The sequence below is a fragment of the Micromonas pusilla genome, assembly GCF_000151265.4.
Source record: "Micromonas pusilla CCMP1545 genomic scaffold MICPUCscaffold_1, whole genome shotgun sequence".
Taxonomy (NCBI): Eukaryota; Viridiplantae; Chlorophyta; class Mamiellophyceae; order Mamiellales; family Mamiellaceae; genus Micromonas; species Micromonas pusilla.
In genome coordinates this window covers 169245-192848 of record NW_003315882.1, presented here as the reverse complement: position 1 = coordinate 192848, position 23604 = coordinate 169245, and the positions used below count along the sequence as shown (strand labels likewise).

The 23604-nt window shown below is 69.0% G+C and overlaps 14 protein-coding genes across 14 annotated transcripts; 7 read left to right on the top strand and 7 right to left on the bottom strand.

Moving 5' to 3' along the window:
- Nucleotides 1–2333: 2333 nt before the first annotated feature.
- On the bottom strand, nt 2334–3130 carry MICPUCDRAFT_61093 (uncharacterized protein). Its single transcript, XM_003054754.1, has one exon. The coding sequence runs from the start codon at nt 2881–2883 to the stop codon at nt 2341–2343; it is 543 nt and encodes a 180-aa protein (XP_003054800.1). The 5' UTR covers nt 2884–3130; the 3' UTR covers nt 2334–2340.
- A 1985-nt stretch (nt 3131–5115) lies between these two features.
- On the bottom strand, nt 5116–6218 carry MICPUCDRAFT_61092 (uncharacterized protein; the record flags this gene model as incomplete). Its single annotated transcript, XM_003054753.1, has 1 exon — nt 5116–6218. One exon carries the CDS (start codon nt 6216–6218, stop codon nt 5439–5441), a length of 780 nt encoding a protein of 259 aa, XP_003054799.1. The 3' UTR covers nt 5116–5438.
- A 1013-nt stretch (nt 6219–7231) lies between these two features.
- MICPUCDRAFT_12293 (uncharacterized protein) lies at nt 7232–7477 on the top strand (the record flags this gene model as incomplete). The annotated part of the gene is made up of 1 exon (XM_003055300.1): nt 7232–7477. A coding segment is annotated over one exon (246 nt), but the record flags the coding sequence as incomplete, so codon positions are not given.
- Nucleotides 7478–7763: 286 nt separating this feature from the next.
- On the bottom strand, nt 7764–8279 carry MICPUCDRAFT_61091 (uncharacterized protein; the record flags this gene model as incomplete). The annotated part of the gene is made up of 1 exon (XM_003054752.1): nt 7764–8279. One exon carries the CDS (start codon nt 8277–8279, stop codon nt 7764–7766), a length of 516 nt encoding a protein of 171 aa, XP_003054798.1.
- An 84-nt stretch (nt 8280–8363) lies between these two features.
- Nucleotides 8364–12079, top strand: MICPUCDRAFT_46109 (uncharacterized protein; the record flags this gene model as incomplete). The annotated part of the gene is made up of 3 exons (XM_003055299.1): nt 8364–8438; nt 8579–8654; nt 8767–12079. 3 exons carry the CDS (start codon nt 8364–8366, stop codon nt 11985–11987), a joined length of 3372 nt encoding a protein of 1123 aa, XP_003055345.1. The 3' UTR covers nt 11988–12079.
- A 34-nt stretch (nt 12080–12113) lies between these two features.
- MICPUCDRAFT_37709 (uncharacterized protein) lies at nt 12114–13412 on the bottom strand (the record flags this gene model as incomplete). The annotated part of the gene is made up of 2 exons (XM_003054751.1): nt 12114–13044; nt 13132–13412. 2 exons carry the CDS (start codon nt 13410–13412, stop codon nt 12114–12116), a joined length of 1212 nt encoding a protein of 403 aa, XP_003054797.1.
- Nucleotides 13413–13769: 357 nt separating this feature from the next.
- On the top strand, nt 13770–14372 carry MICPUCDRAFT_49861 (uncharacterized protein; the record flags this gene model as incomplete). The annotated part of the gene is made up of 1 exon (XM_003055298.1): nt 13770–14372. One exon carries the CDS (start codon nt 13770–13772, stop codon nt 14370–14372), a length of 603 nt encoding a protein of 200 aa, XP_003055344.1.
- A 242-nt stretch (nt 14373–14614) lies between these two features.
- Nucleotides 14615–15511, top strand: MICPUCDRAFT_70811 (uncharacterized protein; the record flags this gene model as incomplete). The annotated part of the gene is made up of 1 exon (XM_003055297.1): nt 14615–15511. The coding sequence occupies one exon, from the start codon at nt 14615–14617 to the stop codon at nt 15509–15511; it is 897 nt and encodes a 298-aa protein (XP_003055343.1).
- MICPUCDRAFT_23951 (uncharacterized protein) lies at nt 15453–16675 on the bottom strand. The gene is made up of 2 exons (XM_003054750.1): nt 16419–16675; nt 15453–16207 (listed from the first exon to the last, which is right to left on the bottom strand). Exons 1-2 carry the CDS (start codon nt 16646–16648, stop codon nt 15682–15684), a joined length of 756 nt encoding a protein of 251 aa, XP_003054796.1. The 5' UTR covers nt 16649–16675; the 3' UTR covers nt 15453–15681.
- Nucleotides 16676–16823: 148 nt separating this feature from the next.
- On the top strand, nt 16824–18869 carry MICPUCDRAFT_49858 (uncharacterized protein; the record flags this gene model as incomplete). Its single annotated transcript, XM_003055296.1, has 2 exons — nt 16824–17657; nt 17788–18869. The coding sequence occupies 2 exons, from the start codon at nt 16824–16826 to the stop codon at nt 18505–18507; spliced, it is 1554 nt and encodes a 517-aa protein (XP_003055342.1). The 3' UTR covers nt 18508–18869.
- On the bottom strand, nt 18694–19407 carry MICPUCDRAFT_70228 (uncharacterized protein; the record flags this gene model as incomplete). The annotated part of the gene is made up of 1 exon (XM_003054749.1): nt 18694–19407. The coding sequence occupies one exon, from the start codon at nt 19405–19407 to the stop codon at nt 18694–18696; it is 714 nt and encodes a 237-aa protein (XP_003054795.1).
- A 216-nt stretch (nt 19408–19623) lies between these two features.
- On the top strand, nt 19624–20421 carry MICPUCDRAFT_49856 (uncharacterized protein; the record flags this gene model as incomplete). Its single annotated transcript, XM_003055295.1, has 1 exon — nt 19624–20421. The coding sequence occupies one exon, from the start codon at nt 19624–19626 to the stop codon at nt 20419–20421; it is 798 nt and encodes a 265-aa protein (XP_003055341.1).
- A 1127-nt stretch (nt 20422–21548) lies between these two features.
- MICPUCDRAFT_37706 (uncharacterized protein) lies at nt 21549–22667 on the top strand (the record flags this gene model as incomplete). The annotated part of the gene is made up of 2 exons (XM_003055294.1): nt 21549–22280; nt 22443–22667. The coding sequence occupies 2 exons, from the start codon at nt 21549–21551 to the stop codon at nt 22665–22667; spliced, it is 957 nt and encodes a 318-aa protein (XP_003055340.1).
- Nucleotides 22668–22920: 253 nt separating this feature from the next.
- MICPUCDRAFT_13163 (uncharacterized protein) lies at nt 22921–23439 on the bottom strand (the record flags this gene model as incomplete). The annotated part of the gene is made up of 1 exon (XM_003054748.1): nt 22921–23439. The coding sequence occupies one exon, from the start codon at nt 23437–23439 to the stop codon at nt 22921–22923; it is 519 nt and encodes a 172-aa protein (XP_003054794.1).
- Between the last annotated feature and the right edge of the window lie 165 nt (nt 23440–23604).

Below are 23604 nucleotides of genomic sequence, written 5' to 3'. Positions count from 1 at the left end.
TGATCCGCCTCGCGCGCCGCGGGACGTCTTGGCGTGCTCCGCGGCGAGCGCGCGGCGGCGTTCGGTCGCCGCCGCGCGCTCGTCCGCGCTGGGCGCGTGTGCAGACGGGCGGTCGACCATCGGAGGCGGCGCCGGGTTGGCGCGCGGCGTCTTCTTTTTGCCCCCGCCGCCGCCGCCGCCGCCGCCGCCCGTCGCCGCGGACGGCGCCGACGATTCCGACGACGGTCTCTCCGCCGCCGCCGCCGCCGCGGCCGCTTCCTCCCTCGCGTTGATCTCCATCAGCTGCTTCCGCCGCGCCTCCGCGCGCTCCTCCTCGTCGTCCGCCGCCTTGTCGCTGAACCGCAGCTTACTCAGCGTCCGAGCGAGGTGCCCTCCCCCCGTCTCGCCGCCGCCGCCGCCGCCGCTCGCGCCGAGAACCTCCGCGCGCGCAGCCTCCCTCGCGCGCTCGACCGCTTCCGGGACGTCGTCGCCCTCGCACCACTCCAAGACGTCGCGCACGTGCGGACTCCCGCACTTCGTCGCGGCGAACGCGTGCAGCGCGCGATTCACAGCCGCCGCTTCCTCGAACCTTAACGCCGGATGCGTAAAGCGCATCGTCGGAATCTCGAACGGGTACGCGTCTCTTCCCGCGAACGATACCTCGAGCTTCGCGAGGTACTCCACCTTCGCGCCGAGCTGGACGATGCCCGGGACTTCAAACTGCAGCGTCGCGCGGAGCTGCGCGGGCGCGTACCCGCGCGGCGCGTGCTTCTCCCGCGGCAAAGCGCCGAGCTCGTCGCGCTGAGGGTCGTTCCATACGAGCGAACGTCGGGGTGGAGTTCAAAGGCGTCAGAAACGGAGTTGAAAGGCGTCGAGGTCGGGGATTCAAAGCGAGGGGCGGGCGGAGAGATGCGCCGGGAGAGAAAGTCCTCAAGGATCGGCGTTCACCACGCCAACGCGGTCGTATGGGAACCAGTGTACAGAACGCGCCTGCGCGTTTCGAAGAATCTCCGCGATGGCGTCGCGAGAGAGCCCCGCGCCCGCGCCCGCGGCTTCCAACGCGTCCGACGCGTCGTCGAACGCGTCGTCGCGCCCCGGGCCGAGCGCGGCGCAGAGGTCGGCGAGCGCGCGCCACTGGTCGCCGTTCGCGGAGGCGGCGGCGGCGGCGGCGGCGGCGGGAGGGAACCCGGCGAGACGCAACGCGCGCGCGATCTCCGCGGCGACGGGGTCGGCGTCGTCGTCGTCGTCGTCGTCGCCTTCGTTCTTCTTCTTCTTCCCGCCGCCGCCGCGCTTCTTCCGCTCTTTCTGCGCTTCCTCCGTGAACGCGCTCGGGAGCTCGGACTCGTCGCAGTTGAGTATGAGCCAATCGAGCCCGCGGTGCACGCGTCGGCGCTTCTGCTCGTTGAACGCTTCTTTTCGGTCGCCCTCGACGACCACCGCGCGCGCGGTGGCTCGCATCGCTCTCGAGACTACCTCCGCGGTGAAGCCTTTCTTTTCGAGCGCCTGCCACGCCTTGCGTTCGACGTCCTCCGGGTCCACGTCAGCTCTGTGTTCGGACGCGTCGTCGTGACGCGTCGCGTCGGCGTCGTGAGGTTGGTGATGGCGCTGGAGTTGCGACCCGCCGCCGAGCGTGTTCAGGAGGCCGCCGATGAGGGCTTGGTTCGCCGCGGTCATCGCGACCTGCTCCGCGGCCGGCGATCCGCCGCCGCCGCGACCGCCGCCGCCTCTGCCGCCGCCTCCTCTGCCGCCGCCGCCGCCTCTGCCGCCGCCGCCGCGTCCTCCGCCGCCGTCTCTCCCGCCGCCGCGCTCCGCGCGCGCTTTCGCCTTTGCCGCTTTCTCCTTCGCGAGCTTCAGCTTGCGCGCGGCCATCTCGCCTTGCCCGGCCTGGTGCCCGCCGCCGCCGCTCCGCCGGCCGCCGCCGCTGTTCGGGCCGCGTCCGCCGCCCATCGCGGAGGGCGCGTCGCGGAGGGCGCGGCCGTCGCGCGACGCCCGCGCGCGGGACGAAGTGGCGACGGAGCGACGACGCGCGGCGAGATCGCTCGAGAGTCGAGACTGGACTGGAGGTGCCCAAGTTTTCGTGGTTGGCTTCGACACCACGACATTTTTTGTCGGAGGGGTCCACAAAAACAACTGCATCGACGATACCATCCAGATTTCGGTACAAAGAGATCACGAAAGCAGCGTTGTACAGCTGTACTTATGCGACATTTTAGCAGGATATTTTAGCGAGGATAGGGGACGCGAAAGTACGCGCGCGCGACAGGGCAACTAGTCTGGCGTGGCAAACTTTTCGCCAGCGCATAACAGCAAAACCAAGCGGCGCTTTTTTTCGGTTTATGGTTTTATGCCGGCCGTCCGTTTTTACCGCGAGAATTCGCGAAAAGCCCAAACCGCTCCCCGACGCAGACTTCCGTCCATTCGCCATCCGCACGACGCGCGCGGTCCACACGCGCTCGACGCTCGCGCCGCGCGTATCGCGCTCGCACGCCTTCGCGCACGACTCGCGTCGCCGCGGACTCGCGCGCGCGCGCGTCTCGAGCCCGTCGCGACCCCGCTTCCCCGGAGACGGAAAACGCGTCGTCGCGACGCCCTCGTACCGTCCGAACGAAAACAAACATGCAGGAGATCTACGAGCGCCAATACATCGCGTCCCGCGCCGCGGCGCTGCGCGTTCTCGCGCAGAACAACGGCATGCTGACGAGCGCGCTCCCGCAGACGCTGGGGTCGTGGAGCGCGCTCCAGGGCGACGTCGAGGCCGCGCTCGCGAAGGTACGCCGGAGCGACCGAACGACGTCTCTTTGTCTGAGTAACGTCGTCGCTTCGTTCGTGTACCCGAATCACCGGTCCGACGCGCGCGCCGGAGACGCGCGACGCGACGCGCGCGCTGACGTCCCAACCCCACATCGCCTCCTCCGCAGATGTACGCGACGCTGCCGGCGCTCCTCGAGCCGCCGTCGCCGCCGGAGAGCGTTCGGACGCCGCCTCACGGGGGCGCGGAGTCGGACGCGGACGACGCGGACACCTCCTGGCTCGGCGCCTCGCCGGGGGAGATCTGCGCCTCGCCGGAGATGGAGATGTGCGTCGAGGCGCTGCGACACCTGAAGAACGACGCGGACGGAAGACCGAAGAACGCGAAGAGACGCGAGGACGCGAAGACGCGCGTCGCGCGGAAGCTCGCGACGAACGTCGGCGTCGACGGTGCGCGCGCGACCCGGCGCCCACCGACCCGGCGCCCGCCGCGCCATTTTCCTCGAAAAACCCCGCACCGCACGTGTGCTTTTTTCGAGACTAAAAACCCGTGCGCGAAATAACTGTAAATAATTTTCGTCTGACGCCCGCCCGTCTCCTTCGATACCGTTTTCCACCACTCATCGTTCATCAGAGCCCGTCGCGGGTGCGCGCAACTACGTGAAGCGCCACAAGACCTGGCGCAACGCCGAGGAGCGCAAGAACAAACATTCGAGCACGATGCTCGACGCGATGGAAGAGCACGGGTACCACACGGACGACGAACGCGGCGGCGCGGCGGCCGCCCTCGCGTTCGGGACGCCGCCGAGGCCGACGAGGGCGAGGCCGACGCCGCGCGCGACGCCGACGCCGACGCCGAAATCATCCGCGGCGGCACAGCTGTCGCCGCTCGTCGCCGCCGGCCGCGAGTCCGTCGCGTCGCGCGCGATCGCCGCCGCGCCGGATGGATCGACGAAGACGACGGAGAAGGCAGCGGTATCCCCCGCGCGCCGCGGCGCGAAGCGACCCGCCGCGGAGATCGAGGACGACGACGCGGACGAGAGCGACGCGGGCGGCGAGGACGACGACGACGACGACGACGCGCGGCTGTGCGCCGGGGATGAAAAGTGCGAAAACGACAAAGAGTGGGCGGCGCTCACGACGTGGATCCGCATGAACCTGCATCAGCCGCGGACGAACAAGCGGAAGGTGCTGTTCGTCGGTCACCACCCGAAGCTCAACCCGGTGAAGGGCGTGGACGCGGGAGCGTGCGACGCCGCGAGAGTCGAGCACGCGAAGCTGCGACGCGAACGATGCGAGGAGGAGCGCGCGCGCGCGGCGGCGGCGAACGCGTCGAAACGCGGCGGAAGGCGAAAAAACGCGACGACGCCGCCGTCGACGCGCGGCGCCGACGGCGGCGGCGCGGAGGATTTCGTGTTCGTGTTGAACCCCGACATCGAGTGGAGCGACGTGAACTTCGACACGCGCGCGCGCATGCGGACGCTCGCGGACGAGACGCGCGACATCTTCGAGAGAAAGTACGCGCGGAAAAAGAAACTCCCGTGGGAGTGGGAGCGCAAGGTGCAAAAGTACAAGCCGCGCGGGACGGGGAAGACGTTTAACGTGCCGCTCGTGAACGTCGTGCGAGGGATCCAGGACGCGTATTTCAAGTACGAGGAAGCGTGCGCCAACGCCAACGCCAGCGCGGGCGGCGGCGGGCAGAGCGCGGGGGGGTTCCGACCGCCGAAGACGCCGAGCCCGAGCTGCTCGGGGTGAGACGCGTCGCGTTTTCGCGGCGCTTCTTTTTGTTTTTTTTCTTTCGGCGAGGAAAAAGACGGATGCGGGGAAGAACAAAGTTCGATTTTTTACGCGTCGGCGTCGCTCGCGGCGTCTCTCGCGAGGCGCCGCGCATCTGTACATAACGCACGAGAAGACCGCAGCCGTGACGGCTCCGGATGCGATCGCCGTGGGGTTCGGGGAGTAGGGTAGGAAGCGATCGGAAATGTAAAACAAATATGATGCGATCTCGAACGACAGAACGCGATGCGCCTCTTTCGCCGCGGCGGCGCTCGCGCTCACGCCGCGCCGAGCCCCCACTTGTCGCTCTTCTTCGGCGTCACCTTCACCGGGGACAGTCCAACCGGTATTTGCACCAACAGCGGCGCGGTCGCGTCGCCGTCGCCGTCGCCGTCGCCGTCCGACTCTGGCGCGTCGTCCAACGCGCCCGCGTCGACGTCCGCCGCGCTCGTCGCGCGCGACAACGCCGGCGCCGCCTCCCCCTCCGCCAGCCCGCACATCCGCTCGCTCTCGCGCCACAGCGCCTTCGCGAGCCTCGGGTCTCTGCTCGGCAGCGAGCTCCGCGCGGGGGCGCAGTCCGCGTAGTAACACCCGCGCGCGGTCCCGACGTTTCTCGCCAGACAGAGCGTCGGCGTCGCCGCCGCCTGCGCCGCCGTCTTCGTCGCGATGCCTTTTATCATCTGAAACACCATCCCGCCGCCGGGGAAATCCAGATACGCGGCTCTCAACTCCGCGTCCATCGCGCCCGGGTGCGTCGCGAACGCGGCGACGTTCGCGCCCGCGGCGCGCAGCCTCTCCGTGAGCCGCCACGCGTGGAGCACGTTCGCGAGCTGAGGGTCGAGGGTGGAGTTGAAAGGCGTCAGGTGGAGTTGAAAGGCATCGAGGTCGGGGATTGAAAGCGAGGGATGAGCGGAGAGACGCGCCGGCAAAAGTCCTTAAGGATCGGCGTTCACCACGCCAACGCGGTCGTATGGGAACCAGTGTATAGAACGCACCTTACTCTGTCCGTACGCGCCGCGCGCGGTGTAGCCGAACGGTTCGTTTAAGTTCGCAAAGTCGATGCCGCGGCTCGGCTTCGTCACGCCTCTGCGCACGCGATACGCGAAGTGATGCGCGCTGGAGGCGACGAGGACGACGCGGCCTTGGACCCCGGACGACGCCGCCGTGCGCACGAGCTCGTTCGTGAGCTCGTGCACGAGGAGAAAGTGCGAGAGATGATTGATCGCGAAGTGTCGCTCGACGCCGTCCTCGGTGAGGTCGAAGAGAGGCTCCGCGACGATCCCCGCGGCGCACAGGATGCCGTGCAGCGGCATCGCGAGCGCGCAGAACGCGGCCGCGAACGCGCGGACGGATCGCATGCTCGCGAGGTCGCACGTCTGGACGATGACCTTCGCGGCGGCGCCCTCGATGGACGCCACGGTCGCGTTCGCGCGCTTCGCGTCTCTCGCGGCGAGGACGATGGACGCGCCGCGGGAGATCAAGACGCGGCACGCCTCCGCGCCGATCGCGCCGGTGCCGCCGGTGACGACGTACACGCGCCCGGTGAGGTCTAACCCCGCGGTGACGTCCTCCGCGGTGGAGGACGCGCCGTAATCCGTGGAGACGGACGACGACGACGACGACGAGGAGGACGCGCCCGAGGAGGAGGGAACCGACGGTTGGCGATCGCGCGCGCCCCAGCACGACGGCGCGCCGTTCGGGAAGAAGCACTCCATCGCGGCGCGGGGTCGCGGCGTCGAGGATCAGATCGCGCGCGGCGTCGGCGGAGGATCGACTCGCTCCGCGCGTCCCCGCGTCTCAGGATCTGCCCACGCCGCGCGAGGCGCGCGCGCGAGTCGGCATCCTGCGCCTTTCGAGATTTTTTTATTTTCGCGCGCGATCGCGATCGCCGCCCCGCGGCCCCGATCGACGCGCCACACCGCCGCGCACGATGCGACGCCTCCGACGACCCGCGCCGCTGCTCGCGGCGCTCGTGATCGTCCTCGCGGCGTTCGCGCCGAGCGGCGCGCGCGCGTCCGCGGACGACGCGTCGGCGGCCGCGACGTCGACGTCGGTCGAGGCGTCCTCCGCATCCTCATCATCCGCATCGTCCGCGACGAAGAAGGAGTGGATCACCGTGGACGGGCTCCTCACCGGCGCGTTCGCGCCGCCGTCGCCGAGCGACCCCAACCAGGTCATCAACATGGACGCGCAGACGCTCTTCAGCGCGCTCGTCAACCACACCGTCGTCGTCGTCTTCGCCGTGGACTGGTGCGCGCTCTGCACCGGGTACGAGCCGGAGTTTCGACGCGCGGCGGACGCGTTCCGCGGACTGATCGATCCCGCCACGAGCGCGCCGCTCGTGTTCGGCGTGATCGACGTGGACGCGAACAAGCCGCTGGCGAAGACGTTCGGGGTCACGAACGCGCCGTTCGTGACCGTCTTGAAACGCGGCGAGTGGTACGCCGTGGACGAGGACACGGGGGAGACGAACGTGCTCGCGCCGAATCGATACGAAGGTGCGGCGGCGGCGCGTCTGTGTCGACACGTCCGCGCGTCGACGCGCCCCACGCGATCCCCGAATTCTCCCCGAATTCTGATTCGCTACACGTTGACATGTCATCTAATACGATCTCGAACTGACCAATCGCCAATCGACACGTCCGCCGCAGGATACCTCGGCGCGGTGAACACGGTGGAGCACGTGAACGGCGAGGTGCCGGGGCTCGACGCGGCGCTCGCGCCGTACGTCCAGGAGCTCACCGACGATACCATCGACGCGTACGTGAACGACGCCGACTACGACGTTCTCGTCGAGTTCTACGCGCCGTGGTGCGGGCACTGCAAGCAGTTCGAGCCTTTTTACCGCGAAGTAGGCGTGCACTTCGCGGGCAGCGACGTCAGAGTCGCGAAGATCGACGTCGACGCGTACCGCGCCGCCGCGACGCGGTACGACGTCCGCGGCTTACCGTCCGTGCAGCTCTTCCCCAAAGGGTACAAAACCCGCGGGTTACAGTTCACCGGCGCGGAGAGGAAGCCCGCGAGCATCATCGCGTTCGTGAAGTCGCCGCAGGTGTACCTCGTCGAGTCGAGCGTCGGCGACATGAAAGAGTGGGAGTGCGTCGTCTGGCTCGAGTCGAAAGGGGTCTTGCGACGCGGCGTCGTGACGGAACTCGTCGGGCTCATGGGACCCGACGACGCGGGCCAGGGCGGCGGCGCCGGGCCGTTCGTCGCGGACGCGGGCAACTCGACCGCGCACGACGCGGCGGCGCGCGAGATGTTCAAAGAGGCGCACGGGTGGTCCAGCCGCGGGCGGTGGTTGGAGACGATGGAGATTCTCGTGTGCCTGGCGCACACGACGCCGCTGCGACGGACGGGGATCGGGTCGTCGCCGGGGATGTGGAATTTCTTGGACAACGCGAAGATGCACGTGGAGGATCCGAGCCTCGGCGGCGGGGAGGGTGGGGGGGGGGAGGGAGAAGACGCGGAATATGGAACGTCAACCGACGCGGAGACGGCGGCGCTAAACGCCGCGGCGGAGGGACGCCGGATGAACCCGGACGGAGAGGACTGGGACGCCTTCGGCGGCGCGGACGGCGCGATGGAGGAGCGGGAGGCGACCGGGTTCGATTGGGAGGCGTGGGAGGCGTTCGCGAGCAGGGACGTGGGAGATGATTACGCCGGCGGGGGACGCGACGAGCTTTGAGCGACGCGCGCGTCCGTAGTCTGCGCCGTCGTATTTGTATGCGAGCGCCCGCGGGCCAGTGCAAAAAACAGAAATCGCATTCGCAGTGCATCCGACCTCTCAGCTTCAGCGACGATCATTGAGAGGGCGCGCGCATTCCCGCGGGTCCACGGCGCGACGGCCGGCGATCGCCGCCATGGCGTCGAAAGCGAACGTCCGGGCGGAGATATTCGAGAAGCTCGAGTCGCATCTCGTCAAGTCCAAGACGCAGGTGCGCCGCGCGCGCGAAAGGACGCGCGTCCTCCCGGGCCACCGCAGAATCGACGCCCGCCCGCATTTCGCCATCGCGACGACCCTTCGACTCACCGCCCCGCCCCGTCCACCCCTCCCTTCCCGCGCGCGCGCGCGCAGGATTCGCTCTCCTCCAAGGAGCTGTACGAGCTCGTCCGACTGACCGCGGCGTTCGGCATCGAGGGTCTCCCAACGGGTGCGCGCCGCTCGCTTCCCTCCCTCCTCGTCCTCTCCCCCACGATTCATTCATTCGATTTCGATCCCGACGCGCCGACCGACGACGCGACCGCCCCCGCGCCCTCCGACAGACGTCCCGCGAGAGGAGTCCGTGAGGCACGTCCTCGAGCTAGAGCTCCCGCCGCTGCCCGCGCCCGCGCCGGCGACGTGCCGCGACAGCCTCGAGGACGCGTCGTACATCCCCGGCGGCGCGGAGCGCGCGTCGACGCCCGCGCCCAAGGCGCGCGACCGAGCCGAAAGAGCGATACTCGAGCGATACTCGCTGCACTCGTCGCCGCAGCACTCGCGCGCGCACTCGTTCGCGGAGAACGGGAACGCCGCGGCGGATCATCACCGCGATTACCACCGCCAAAATCTCCCGTCGAACCTGGGTGGGGTGGGACGGGACGACGCGGCGACGCGCGACGACGGCGACCGCCTCGACCAAAACCAAAACCAAAACCACGCGCGTCGGGATTTGGATCGGGATCGGCGGCGGGAACCCCCCGGCTTTCCGCGTCGAAGAAGCGCCAGCGTCGAGCGCCCGTCGGCGGCGGCGGCGCCTCTCCCGGCGTGGGGCTCCAACGCGGGCGCGCGCGAGCGCGAGCGGCGCGAGCGCGACGCGAGAGAGCGCGAATGGAGGGGCGACGCCGACGCCGACGCGCGCGCGGCGAGGGACGCGGCGGCGGCGCGCGCGGAGGCGCGACGCGCCGGGAGAAGCGCGTCGGCGCCGCGGCGGCAGCGCGGCGAGTGGGCGCCGCCGCCGGATAAACCGAAACCGTCGTCCGGCGGCCGTTCGACGACGCGGAATATGGAACGTCAACCGACGCGCGGCGGCGCGACGCGGTTCTCCTCGACGTCCGGGGCGGGCGGCTCGGACGCCGCCTCCAACGCCTCCGCGGCGGCGGCGCGCCGCGGCGAGCCGGTGGAGGACCGACTGCACCGCGACTGGGTCATCAAACAAGCGCGCACGGCGGCGAAAGAAGAGCAAGAGCGCCGCCAATCGCTCGCGCTCGAGAAACATAACTCCCGCGTCGCGTCGCGGTCGCGGCGCGAGCTCGAGGCTGCGGGGGAGAACTTGTATCGGCAAGGGATGGCGAGGTCGGCGAGAAGGGAAGAGATGGCGAAGACGGATTATCTCACGACGCCGCGCGGGATGGGCGGGGACGAATCGCTTCGCGCGATCGGGATGACGAACGTGTCCCGGGTTTTGATGGGCGGCGCGAACGCGCGCGGCGGATTCATCGCGAGGCAGGAGCTGTTCGAGAGGCGCAGACGCGCCGCCGCCGCCGCGGAGGCGGAGCGAAGGCGCGTCGAGACGGAAGAGGAGGAGTCGAAGCTTCACAAGCCGCGGATATCGAACATGGCGAGGTCGATCGACCGCACGGTGTTCGACCTCCAGGCGTGGCAGGAGAAGAAGCGCGCGAAGGTGGAGGCGCTGCACCGGCGGAAGATCGCGGAGGAGGAGCTCAGGGAGTGCACGTTCGCGCCGCGCATCTCGAACGCGAGTCGGAGGATGACAGAGGGGCGAAAGGTGCGGGCTGGCGCCGACGCCGCGGCGTTCATTCAGAAGACCAGAGCGTCCGCGAAAGCGGCGGCGCAGAGAGCCGCGGAAGTGGGCGCGCTGGATCCGTCGCTCACGCGCGAGTTCGCGAAGTTTCTCGAGCGGCGGCAGGTGGCGGCGAAGGCGCGCGAGGGCGGCGTCGGTGCGTCGGCGGCGCTCTCTGGGCGGCGAGCCGCCGCGTCGAGCGCGACGGCGAACGCCGCGGACGCCGGGCGGAAGAAGGAAGGCGCACCCCAAGACCCGAGCGCGATGCTCATGGCTGTCATCTTCCCGCGGAACTCCGTCACGCGACGCGACGACGACGACGACGACGACGACGACGACGACGACGACGACGACTTCGACGAGTGCCTCCCCGAGGGCGAGCTTCGATCGGCGGCGGCGAAAAAAATGTGGCGCATCGGGAACACGAAAATCAACGCGTCGACCGCGATCGCCGCGGCCGTGGACCAGTTCCACGACGCGAGGGAGGCCCCGGAGGACGCGACCGGCGTCGTCGCGACCGCCGCGTCGCTCTCGGACTTCGACGACGGCGCGTCGTTCAGGTCCGCGTCCACGGCGAGCACGCTGAGGCCGACGGCGTTTTTCCAACCGAAGACGTACGCGGCGCCGACGTTGAACTCGTCGGGGGTGTCCCCCTCGGACCCGGACACGACGTTCGCGCCGAAGATAACGGCCAAGGCGAGTCAGTTACGACGCCCCGGGAACGTCGGCGACCGGTTGTTCTACAACGAGAAGCCGAGCGCGAGGAGCCGCGCTGGAGCTGTCGCGACGACGGAGAAGAGAGCGCGGAGGAAGGTCACGTCAGAGGACGACGCGAGGACGGCCCTCGACGCGCTGTACGGCGGCGTCAGCGCGCACCCGAGGGTGAAGGCGATGTACGGCGCGATGCGCAACGCGGCGACGCCGCAGGCCGGGACGGGCACGAAGGTGTACCAGCCTGGATCGACGCGGCCGGCGTCGGCGCCGCCGCGACGACCGACGACGACGACGGCGGCGGCGCCGCCGCCGGCGTACCTCCCGTCGAAAGCCACCGTCGTCGGCGCGAGCGGGATGGAAGCGGGCGGGCACTGGTGGGGGATGGAGAACACGCGCGGGCTCGGCGGGTGGCAGGTGGGCGGGTCGTGGGGGGCGTACGGCGGCGGCGAGGCGATCGGCGGCGGCTCGGCGCCGGCGTCGGCGTTGAAAGTCGGTCAGGGCGGCAGGAAACTCGGCGCGGTGCAGAGCGCGATGGCGACCGCGTACGCGCTCGCATCGCCGACGCCGTCGCCGCGACCGTCGTCCGCGATCGCGCGAGCGACGCCGAGGGAGGAGGCGACGCCCGCGGCTTCCGCCGGATACGCCGCGGAGACGTGGAACGACCTCCCGGGGCCGTCGCAGTTTATGAAGAGCGCCGCGCGGGGCGCGGACGCGCGGCGGGCGTGGAGAGACGCCGAGGACGGCGCGAGGGCGGCGCCGACGACGAGCGCGGGTGGGTCGCTGAGCACGCTGCCGGGGGGGACGCAGTTCGTGAGGGACGCGCTGAGCGCGGACTCGCCGGGGGAGGAGGTGCAGAGCAGGACTCCGGCGGCGGCGGCGGCGGCGAAGCTCGAACCCAAACCCGAGCCCGAGCCCGAGCCCGAGGCGGACGCGAGCTCGTGGTGGGGCGGCGGAGGCGATGCCGCGTCCACGTTCGTGTCCGGGACGGGGAAGCGCGCGGACGGGAAGACGGACGCGCAGAGAGCGGGGATCAAGCTCTCCTTGTTCTAGGAGGACACTATCAGATAGTTTATGAGCCTCGCTCGCCGACGATGCAGTAGTCGTTAATAAGTTGAAGTTTAAGTTAACGTCGGTTAACCTCCTCTCTCTTCAACGCGAGCGAACCTTCTCGCCGCTTTACTTTCCGCCGGGCACGATGACGTCCCACCTCGCCTGCGTCAGCGCCTCCTTCTTCGCCCCCACCGCGCCCGCGAGCTCGTCCTCGCACGCGTCGATCCCCTCCCTCGTCCCTCGAACCCACGCGAGAAATCTCCCGTTGATCTCCACGCACCCCCCGCCCCACACGTGCGCGCCCATGCCTATCCAGTCCCACATGAACGCCGTCGCCTTCGCCTTGAACGTCCGCGCGTGCCGCCCGTAGTTGTTCACGAACACGACGTTCGCCATGTAGAAGTTGTTCAGAGGCCAGACGTCGTCGCCAGGCGGCGCTTCGGGTCCGCCGAACGCGCCGGCGTAGCGAACTCTGAAGTCGCGATCGTCCGCGATGTCCGTGACCTTTCGCACCTCCGTTGGCACGACGAGCGGTCTTTGGTTCACGAGCACGAAGCACGCGCGCAGGCCGAGCTTAACGCGCCAGTTCTCGATCGCGGAGAGGAACGCGCGGTATGGTTTTACAGTCTCGCCGCCCTCGGCCTTCTTCGACTTGGGCGACGCCGCCGCGTACAACGCGAACGACGTCGGCGCCGGCTTCTCCTGCGCCCAGTACGCGATCGTCGACCTCGCGGTCGTCGGGACGATCACGCCCTCTTTCGCGCCGATCAACTTGTTCGCCCCGAGCGGGTCGCCGAGCTTGAACGCGGACGCGGCGACGATGGACGAGAGCGTGCGACGAAGCATGTTGGCGAAATTCAGCGCGTGTCGCAACCCGGGCCGAATCGGCGGCGGCGCGGCGAACCCTCCCGGAGACGAGATCTTCCCGTCGTTGGGCCCGCCCTCGAGGAGCTCCATCGCGTGGAGGCCGATCCGAAGCGCGGTGACGCCGTCGCACTTAGCGAGCGAGACGAGGACGCGCATCACCGCGACCGGGGCCGTGGACGAGTACGCCCAGCTGCGAGGGCGAGTTCATTCATCGGTCAGTTGAAAGGGGACGCGATCAAATGTTGAAACCGATGGATGGGTGAAAAACGCAACGCACCTGAACTCCACCGCGGGGTCCGCGCATCCGAGCGTCGCCGACGCGACGAACGGGAGCGCCTGCGCGTCCTCGATGGACAGCTCCCCCGCGGTCGCGACGCACGAGCCGACGACGCCGATCGGGTCGAGCAGGTTGGACGCGCCCGCGGCGGCTTTCGCGCACTCGTCGTGGACGACGCCGCCCGAGCGCGCGTCGATCGCGCCCACCGCGGACTCCGTCTCCGAGAGGTCGAACCGGACGCACAGGAGGAGTTTCCGCTTGGGTATCGGGACGGTGTTCATCGCGTTCGGTTCGACGCCGCGCTGATGAGCGTCGGCTGCGCCGGCGTGGCGTCCGCGCGCGCGTCGTCGTCGCGTGCGCTGAGGAAGTGCGAGGACGCGCGGGGACGGATCGGACAACCCGAACTCCCTGAACGCCTTTGAACGGTTTCAACCGTTCATCGCTCCCGGGGTCGCGCTGATCGCGGAAACGCATCGATCTCGCGTAAGTTTCGCGCCAGCTCCCAGCACGGCAACCCCGCCAGCCAGATAAGCCTCCGCGAGCGACGCGCGCACTCCACTTCGACGCGAGCGCCGGCAGCGCGCACGCGAGACCGTCCGCACGCCGCCGCCGCGTCCGCGGAACGAACGAAGATCGCGATGTCGTCGATCGCGAGCGCGCTCGCCGCGACGGCGCCCGCGCGATCCAATCGCGCGTCCTCCTCCGTCTGTGCGACCGCCGCTAGGGCATCGTCGTCGTCCGCGAGGATGATGCCCGCGCGCGTCGTCGGGGCGTGGCGTCGCGCGAGCGCGACGACCGGAGGTCACGGGATCGCGGCGCTGAGGAAGCGTCGCGCCGGTACCGGCCGCGGCCGCGCGCTGACGTTGCAGACCCGCGCGCGCGTCGCCGGCGGCGACCCGGGGGACACGCGCCTGGGCGCCACCTACGCGGACATCGCGCGCTCGTTCAGAGACCAGGTCAAGAAGAACTTCAACTACCTCCCCGTCGCGTTGATATGCCTCCTCGTCGGGTTCTCCATGTGCGCGTACTTCCCGCACCCGGAGTCCCCCGGCGACGCGGTCATCTGCCTCACGATCATGTTCCTGAGCGAGTTCTTGTCGAGCGTGTTGTACTCCCCGAAGCGGCCGCGAGGGATGTTGAAGTGGCTTCGCGAAGGGAGCTTCATCCCGCTGGCGCTCAACTGCTTCAAGATCGGCGTGTTGTACGGGCTGTGCTGCGACGCCTTCAAGGTTGGCTCGTGAGTTGGGGTTGGGAGGAGACGGTGGACGCGCGGAGGATGAGGAGGAGGAGGAGGTCGAAGAGGAGAAGGGATGGATGGATGGATGGATGAGGGGCGGCGGCGGCGCCCCTCGCGTGTAGTTACCCCGGTCGAGGCCGGACATCAGGTCACATTATTTTATCCAGGCGAGTCGCTTGACGCTGACGCCATTCCTTCGTCGTCGTCCGTCATCACTTCGCCGCGCCCAAGCCTCGTCGTGTCGCCATGGTGGCGTGGGTGAACATGCGGATCGACGCGGGCGGGCTGCGCGTCGCGCAGACGTCCGCGTCGAGGAAAGTCTTGCGAGCGCTCGCGCGGCGCGGCGACGAGGCCGAGCGCGAGGACGCCGCGAGATCATCGTCGTCGCTCTCGGAGGCGTGCGAGCGTTTCGAGGACGCGGACGACGTCCCCTTCCGCCTTCTGCGTCGCGCGTGCGAGGCGTCTCGAGCCGAGAAGATGAAGAAGATGAAGAAGAAGAAGGACGACGACGACGACGACGACGACGACGACGACGGTCCGTACCTTCAGGACGTGATGCTCGGCTCGAAGCTCGTCTTGACCGCGCCGAGGCTGCCGCCCGTGGATCCAGAGCACGCCGCGCGGATGGCGAAGCTCCGCGAGGAGGTGGACGAGCGCAGGCGGCGCGCGATGCGGCTCCGGGAGAGCGCGGAGGAGGGCGACGCGGAGGGCGACGCGGAGGGCGACGCGGGGACGAGCGGCGTGTCGATGCTGGCGAAGGATCTCGGGTTCGGCGCGCACGTGCTGACCGTCGTCGTCGCGTCCGGCGTCGCGGGCGTCCTCGCCGGTGCGTCTCGGCGCGTCCGAGAAGAAACGTTTTTTTTTTTCCAACGCGACGCCGCGCCGACGCCGCGACTTCCCCTCCCGCGCAGGCAAATCGATGGCCCCGGACAGCGTCACGACGCACATCGTGATCGGGGCGATGGCCGCGTTCGTCGCGCTGGTCGTGGAAGCCCTCCTTTTCATCCTCCGCGACGCGAAGACGTAGGCGCGGCGCGGAGAGAGACGCGCGAGAAGACTTTCGACGACGAAACTCGAGACGACTGGAACAGAATCAGGTGCGTTCTATACACTGGTTCCCATACGACCGCGTTCGCGTGGTGAACGCCGTTCCTTAAGGACTTTTGCCGTCGTCTCTCTCCGCCCACGCCACGCTTTCAATCCCCGTCCTCGATGCCTTTCAACGCCAACTGACGCCTTTGAACTCCACCCCAACATTCGCTTGTATAGAACGGCCCTCAACACGCTTTCACGACCGACGACGGTCGCTCCGTCTAGTCCGCGCCGAGCCTGCGGCCTCTTCCTCCGAACGACCTCGGCGCGGGCGCCGCGCCCGCGCCGGCGCCTCTCCCCGCGCCGCCGCCGCCCGGCGCGCGCCGTATCCCCCACACCGCCTTCACGAGCGCGTGAATAAACCCCGGCGTGCGCACCACCCGCGGCCCCCCCGCCGCGGGATTCAACACCGCGAGAAAGTAATACAGATGCCCCGCCATCACGCCCAAAAAGTCCGGCACGACGCTGCCGCCCATGACCATCGTCAGCGCCATCATCCCCCACGGAAGATAGAACGCTTTCATGGAGACCATGCCCATGATGGACGTGTTCGCGTTCGGGTTCTCGCGCGACCAGAGGTAAAGCAACGCGAACGCGAGCGACGCGCCGGCGAAGGGTGAGAATGAAACAGAAGGAAACAGCGTCGGGACGGGGAGTAACACCCCGCCGGTGATGAGTAACATCCAGAGGAAGTCCGCGGTGCGTCCCGCGAAGGTTTGTTGCTCGAGGAAGACGCCGTAGCGGGCGCTGGGGGAGGGGGGAGGGGGCGTGGGGACAGCCGGGGACGCGTCAGCGGGCGAACGAATCGGATGGGATGGATTCTTTTTCATCTGACGTGACGACGGGGAGAAATAAATAAATTTCGGGGATCGAAGGTCCGACGTCGTCGGTTCCGGTGGCCGACGCGGTGGGACGGCGACGCTCGGGACGGGACGGCACGGGACGGGACGGGACGCACATCATCATCATCCGCACGACGAACGGAAACGAGAACCTCCCGAGGAAGCAAAAGTTGGTGACGAGCCTCCAGATCTGAAACTTTTTGATCACCAGCGGGAGCGACCAGTGGAACATCGAGAGATCGATCATCCCCAACTGGGACGCGACCGCGGACGCCATGCACGCGGTGCCCCACGCTTTGCACACGGGCGGGAGGCTCTGGTACCAGTCTCCGGGAGAGGACGCCATGGTCGCCGTCGACGACGTCGCGCGCGCGCCCGCGCGGATGGATTGTGGCCGCGGCGACGAGGAATTCGCGCTGTTTGGCAGTCTTGCTGAGAGTGCGAGTGCTCGACGATGACGCGAGTCCGCCAATAGGCTGACGCGGTCGCCGCGTGGCGCCACTCGCGCCCGCGCGCCGCGGATGCGCGCGCCGCTCATCGCGCGCGCGTTCGCGTCGTCCGCGCGCGCGCCCTCGTCGCGACGCGGCGCGTCGTCGTCGATCCTCGCCGCGCTCCTCGAGCGCACGCCTCTGCGCGCGCTCGTCGACGACGTCGCGCGCGACGACGACGACGACGGCGCGAACGCGAATGATGCGAACGCGAACGACGACGACGACGCGAACGCGTCTGCTTACCGCGCGTCGCTTCCCACGGTGGTCGTCCGCGGCGTCCGCGGGAAGACGCCGATGACGGAGCACGTCGCGCGGACGATCGCGTCGCTGCGCCGCGCGCCCGTCGTCCTCACGCCGTCGTCTTCGCGCGCGGTGGACGAGCGCGGGCTCCTCGGACGGCGCCTCGCGGACGTCCCGCGCGTCTCCGTGCGAGTCGGCACGACCGCGCGCGCGCTCGCGATGGCGTGCGACGACGCGCGGCGCGTCGCGGCGTCGACGGCGACGGCGACGGCGACGGCGTCGACGTCCGCCGCGGAGGAGGACGCGGCGCGGAGGACGCTCGCGTTCGATCGCGACGCGAGGTTCGCGGGGGACGTGGACGTGGACGACGTCGAGCTGCGCTGCGTGGAGGAGCGATGGCGCCGCGGCGGCGGCGGCGGCGGCGGCGGAGACGACGACGCCGCCGCCGAGCCCGAGCCCGAGCCCGAGCCGGCGGCGGCCGCCGCGTACGTGATCGACGGCGGCGGCGGCGGCGTCGACGCGACGCTCGAGGTGCTCGTCGTGGACGCGCTCGCCGGCGCCGCCGCCGCAGCGGATGATGAGGCGCGTTCTATACACTGGTCCCCATACGACCGCGTCGGCGTGGTGAACGCCGATCCTTAAGGACTTTGCCCGGCGTGTCTCTGCGCCAACCCCTCGCTTTCAATCCCCGACCGCGACGCCTTTCAACGCCATCTGACGCCTTTCAACTCCACCCCGACTTTCGCTCGTATAGAACGCCCCTAAGGCCGCCGCAGCCGTCGCTCGGGCGGACGTCGTCGCGCTCCTCCACGCGAACCTCGTGGACCCCCCGACGCTCGCCGCGTTCGTCGACTCCCGCGTCAAACCGCTGCTCAAGAACGACGGCGTTCTGATCGTCCGCGCGCGGATGCGTCCCGAGAAGATCGAACGCCTCGCTCGCTACGCGGGGGAATCGCCGCGGCACGAGTGGACGCCGCCGCTGTCTCGCCTCCGCGGGTCGAAGGTGTTGTGCGTCGAGAGCGACGGCGCGGACGCGGGCGAGGCGCTGCGCGCGTGCCTCGAGTCGCTCGTCGCGCCCGCGGTGGACGACGACAAGAACGGGTACGGGCTGCGTCTGCGGGATACGGGCGAGGTGGAGGCGGCGCCGGTCGGCGGCGGAGACGGCGACGCGGACGCGGACGCGTTCTTCACGGAGGCGACACTCGAACGCGTCGTCCGTCGGTACCGCGAGATGCACGCCGTCTCCGGGAACGTCGGCGGCGCGGAAGCGCGGCTGGTGCTCACGGAGAAGGACGTCGCGAAGCTCCGCGGGTTGGGCGCGCGCGGGATGAGAGGCGCGTGCGCGGTCCTCGCGGCGTGCGACCCGCTGGTGTTATCGTCGCGGCTGGTCGTCGACGACGACGACGAGTGCGACGCGTTTCGCGACCGCGTCGAAGCCGCGCTGCTGAGCGTCCCGCAGACGCGATACCATTAGTTAGAGTAAGTAGTAGGATCTATCGTAGCGTTATCGTAGACGTGTCGCGTGGTACACGTGTAGTCATCGAATCGCCGTGGCGGTTCGTATTCTTATTCGTCGCGTTCGTTCTGTTTGTTACAAGCTCTTCAGTCGGTCCGGCGTTCTTCTCATCACATTCTCTCCGTCGGCGGCGGCGTCAACCACTCATTGGATCCCCGCGGTAAAGTCCGGGAGCCAGTACAACGCGACCAGGCACGTCGCTATGATCTTCGTGGTGATCCCGACCGCGCCGCTGACGTACTCCGGCACCCCCGCGACCTGCTTCAACTGCGCGCCGATGATGACGAACAGCGTCGGGAGTAAAAGACCGAGGGTGTCGCCGGACATCTTCGGGTCGAGCGCCCACGTGATGAGATCTTCGCGATTCCCCGGTACCAGGATGATGCCGTCGCTGCGCACCATGCTGCCGTTCACCATGCTCTGCGTCGCGGGCTTCGTGACGATCTTCTTCGAGAACCCCTCCGCGCATCGCGCCGCGGTGGGGTGCTTCGAGCACAGCCGCGCGTACCTGGACGCTTCCTCGTCCGCGCTGAGGCCGGTGATCGGGACGTACCCTTGCTCCAATCGCTTCGCGCGCTTCGTCTCCGCCGCCTCGATCGCGCTGTCGAAGTACCCGTACTGGTTCGGGGCTTCGAACACGAACTCGCCCTTCTCCGCCTTGACCGCGGGCGCGGTCGCGGGCGAGGTCGCGGTCGCGGGCGACGCCGCCGACTTGAGCGCCGCGGGCGACGTCGCCTTCGCGACGATCGTCATCGTCCGCCGACGGATAGCGCTCGTCGTCGAACGCCGCGGCGACCGCGCGGGGGAGACGCGGACGCGCGAGGACGGCGACATCGTCGCGCAAGACGAGCTCGACATCGCGACGACGAGGAGGAGGAGGAGGAGGAGGAGGAGGAAGGGGTCTACTGCGCGGGCCGGCGCGGGAGCGGGCGCGCGCGAGAGTGGCGTCGTCGATCTCGGGGATGCACGCATGCCACCTGTCACTTGGATCTCGCGGCGACGAGCGGTCCTGTCGCGGTCGACAGCGATGACGTCGTCGTGCCGACATCATCACATCACCCTGCTGCGCGCACGATGGCGGCGTCCGCGGCCGCGAAACGACTCGTCGTCTTCGGCGGCACCGGGTTCGTCGGCTCCGGCATCGCGAAAGAGGCTGTCAAGCGCGGGTTCGACGTGACGTGCGTCACGCGCGGCGGCGCCGCGCCCGCGCACCTGCTCGGCGACGCCGAACGCGGGTGGGCGTCCGAGATCGACTGGCGCCGAGGCGACGCGCTCCGCCCGGAGACGTACCGCGACGCCGTGCGCGGCGCGGACGCGGTCATCACCGCGGTCGGGAGACTCCCGATGCCGTCGCTGACGCGCGAGGAGATCGTGCGCGACAACGGCGAGACGAACGTCGCGCCGGGACGCGTCGCGATGGCGCTCGGCGTGCGCCGGCTCGTGGTGGTCGGCGCGAGCATTCCGCCGTTCGTGCCGGGGATGGCGTTCGGGTGGGGGTTTAAAGACGCGGCGTACAAAGTCGGGAAAGCGAACGCGGAGCGATTCGCGCGGGAAGAGTTCGTCGGTTCCGGCGGCGACGGGGATGGGGATGGTGGGAATAACGCACGCGGGGCGGTCGTTTTGAAGCCCGGCGGCGTCAGCGGCACGCGGTGGGTGGACGGCGTCGCGGTGCCGTTGTACGTCGCCATGGCGCCGCTCGGGTTCGCGCTGTCGAAACTTCCATCCGCGTTGGATCCGCTCGCGTCGCTCGCGCCGGTGAGCGTCGAGTGCGTCGCGCGCGCGGCGGTGAGAGGCGCGACGGAGGACGCGTACGCGGGGAAGTTCACGGTCATCGAGAACCTGGAGTTGATTCGGGGGTTCGGCGGAGACTAGGAGACCGCCGACGACGGCGGCGGCGGCGAAGGCGGGAAGCGAGAGAAAACCGAACCGAACGCGCGCGAACGGCGGACGCGCTGTGTCAAGGAGATATCTGCTTTGCGCGCGATTACAGGCGCGCGACACGAGTGAGCGAGTGAGTAGAGCGAATGTGAGACGCTGCGTCCCTGAAATACGGCGTAACGCATTGTACACGACCGTTTTATCGGAACGCGCGCGTTGTTCCCTCGCGCAGAACGAAAACTACTCGTACACGTACTCACGACTATTCGTTCATACGATGGCAGTTTTTTTTTCCTCTTGGACGTGGCGACGGCGACCGGCGGTCGCGGCGGCGGGAGGTCGACACGTCGCTGTCGCTTCGTCACGCGCGTCGAAGACCCGGGGACGACTCCGCCGCGCGCATGATACGCAGCGAGACCGACGATATCATTCATTATTACACAGCGTATTATTACATGTACACGACTTCCGCGCGCGAGCCGCGAGCGCGCGTCAGATTCGTCGTTTCCTCCCTCATCATCGGCAGACGAGCTCTGGCCCCGTCGCGCCTCCCGAAGCGTTGTTAACGACGACCGTCGTCGACGGCCCCGCGCCCCCTCCTCCTCCGTACAACGCCGCGGCGAGCTGCGCGCTGTTCGACACGCGCGACGCGCTCGCGCCGTTCGCGAACATCGCGCTCGCGGCGACGCACAGGAGCCCGACGCCGACGGCCTCTAAGATCGTTCGGTCGCGCTCGACGTCGTACGGCGGCGGCGCCGCGCCCCCGATGCTGCAACGGACCACCGCATCGGAGCGCCCGATGCGCGGATATTTTTTTGTCGCGCGATGAAGATGATGATGGCCGCGGTCGCGGACGCGCGCGATCGCGCGCGCGGACGCGCACGCGCGCGACGCGGCGAGGGAGGGCGCGTGCATGGTCTTCGCGCGGGCGATCGACGCGTCGTCGACGTTCGCGCGCGCGTGAGGACGCGCGCGTTGATGTGACGAGGAGGAGGACGAAAAAGCGCCCGAAAGGTCCCCTCGTTCTGCGCGCTTTTCGTCGGAATTTCCGGAAGAGGAGACGACGACGCTCGGGGTCCGAGCGACGGTCGCACTCTACCTGTAGCTAGCTAGGACGCGCGATGGCGACGACGCGCGAGGCGCTCGCGATCGCGCGGTTCCCCGCGAGCGCGCGTCCGCGCGTCTCCGCCGCGCGCTCGAGCTCGCGCCGCGCGGCGCGAAGACCGCACCGCCGCGCGTCGACGCGAGACGACGACGATTCGACGACGACCGCGACCGACGACGCGGCGTCGGACGCCGCCTTCGCCGTCGCGTCTCTCGACGCGCCGCGTCGGTCGCTCTTCGTCGCCGCGACCGCGACCGCGCTCGCGCGCGCCGTCGCCGTCGCCGTCGCCGTCGCCGTCGCGCCCCTCCCCGCGCGCGCGCTCGACCTCCTCGTCGCGCCGCCCGACATCGACGAGATCCTCGCGGGCGAGCGCGTCCCCGCGGCGTCCGACGACGACACGGTCGCGCGGGACGAATCGTCGGGGTCGGCGTCGGCGCCGGCGCCGGAACCGCCCGCGGAGCGCGACGTGATCACGACCGCGTCCGGGGTGGCGTACGCGGACCTCGCCGTCGGCCGCGGCGAGCCCGTGAAGCTCGGCGCCGTCGTCGTCGCGCACGTCGTCGGGACGCTCCCGAATTCGAACGACTTGGTCTTCGAGGACACCTACGCGCGCGGCGCGCCGCTGGTGTTCGAATACGGGATCCGACCGCCGGGGGTGTGCGAGGGCTTGGAGGAGGCGATAGGGACGATGCGCGCGGGAGGGCGGCGGCTCGTCGCGGTCCCGCCGGAGGTTGGGTTCGGGAATAAGGTACGTTCTATACACTGGTCCCCATACGACCTCGTCGGCGCGGTGAACGCTGTTTCTTAAGGACTTTTGCCGGCGTCTCTCTCCGCCCAGGGTCCCTCGCGTTCAATCCCCGCCCTCGGCGCCTTTCAACTCCAACCACCGATGCCTTTGAACTCCACCCAGGCGATGAAGGCGCCGGGAGGGAGGATACCTCCGGGCAGCGCGTTGCGATACGAGGTGGAGCTGTTGCGGTGTCTCGGGAGCGGCGAGAGCGTCGCCGGCGGGGAAGGGGAAGGGGAAGGGGAGGACGGCGTCGGACGCGTCGCCGCGGGCGAGCGCGTTTGCTGCAGCGACGCGAACTACCCGTGCGATCCGCTGAGAGCCTTGGAAGCGGGCGGCGGCGGCTGACCCGAGTCGATACGGCCAGTCGCGGGCGGCGACGCGATATGACGTGTCCCTTTAGACCCGAGCATTTTCGTGTAGTGAACTACACACCGCCGATAAAATGATCCCGTATGAGCATTTAGTCAGAATTGGCCGGAAATATGTGTACGAAGGTAGTTAACTACACACCGGGTCTAAAGGGATAGAATACAACCGACGACGCGTCCGCGAGTCATCATACGATATCATATCATCCCCATCGCGCGGCTGGCGGTCGTCACTCTATGATCTTGATCAGCTCGATGTCGAACAGCAGCGTCTTGTCGATCATCCCTTGGTTCTCCAGCACGAACCCCAACGCTCTCTCGCCCGAAAACGACGACGGCTGCGGCTTCATCGACCTCCACGCCTTCCCGTCCGGATACCCCAGCGCGCGCGTCGGCGTGTTCGGCGGGACGACGATCCGCCGTATCGAGCCCACGGTCATGCCCACGATCGCCTCGTTGAACGCGGCGATGACCGAGGGGTCGCCCGGTTTGAACCGAACGAAATCCTTCTCTTCGCCGGTGAACGCGCCGCCTTTGCTCTTATTCCTCGCCTCGAACGGACGGCCGTAGTACCCGATCGTGTACCCGTCCCAGTCGATCACCACGGTCTGGTTCGCACCCTTCTTCACGACCGCGCCGTCCGCCGCGCCGGGCTTCATGTCCTTGTACTGCAACCCCGACGGCGTCAGCGTGAAGTCTTCGTAGATGACGTCCTTCTTGCCGTAGTCCTTGTCCGCGATCGCGCCCATGTACGTCGTCTCGCCGTACTCCGCGCGCGCGGAGGGGGGCGACGTTAGCGCCGTCGCCGCGAGCGCCGCGGCCGCGGCGAGCGGCGTCGCGATCGCCTCGCGGCGGCCGAGGGCCGGGAGGGCCCCGGACGACGCGCGAAGACGATGATCGTCCGCGTCAGCGTC

Bases quoted from the DNA above. Each gene is read 5' to 3' on its own strand.
- MICPUCDRAFT_61093 (XM_003054754.1), bottom strand. From the start codon at position 2,883: ATGTGGGGTTGGGACGTCAGCGCGCGCGTCGCGTCGCGCGTCTCCGGC.
- MICPUCDRAFT_23951 (XM_003054750.1), bottom strand. From the start codon at position 16,648: ATGGCGTCCTCTCCCGGAGACTGGTACCAGAGCCTCCCGCCCGTGTGC. The intron at 16,208-16,418 runs GTGCGTCCCGTC...CCCCTCCCCCAG, and splicing joins GTCGTGCGGATGATGATGAT to CGCCCGCTACGGCGTCTTCC.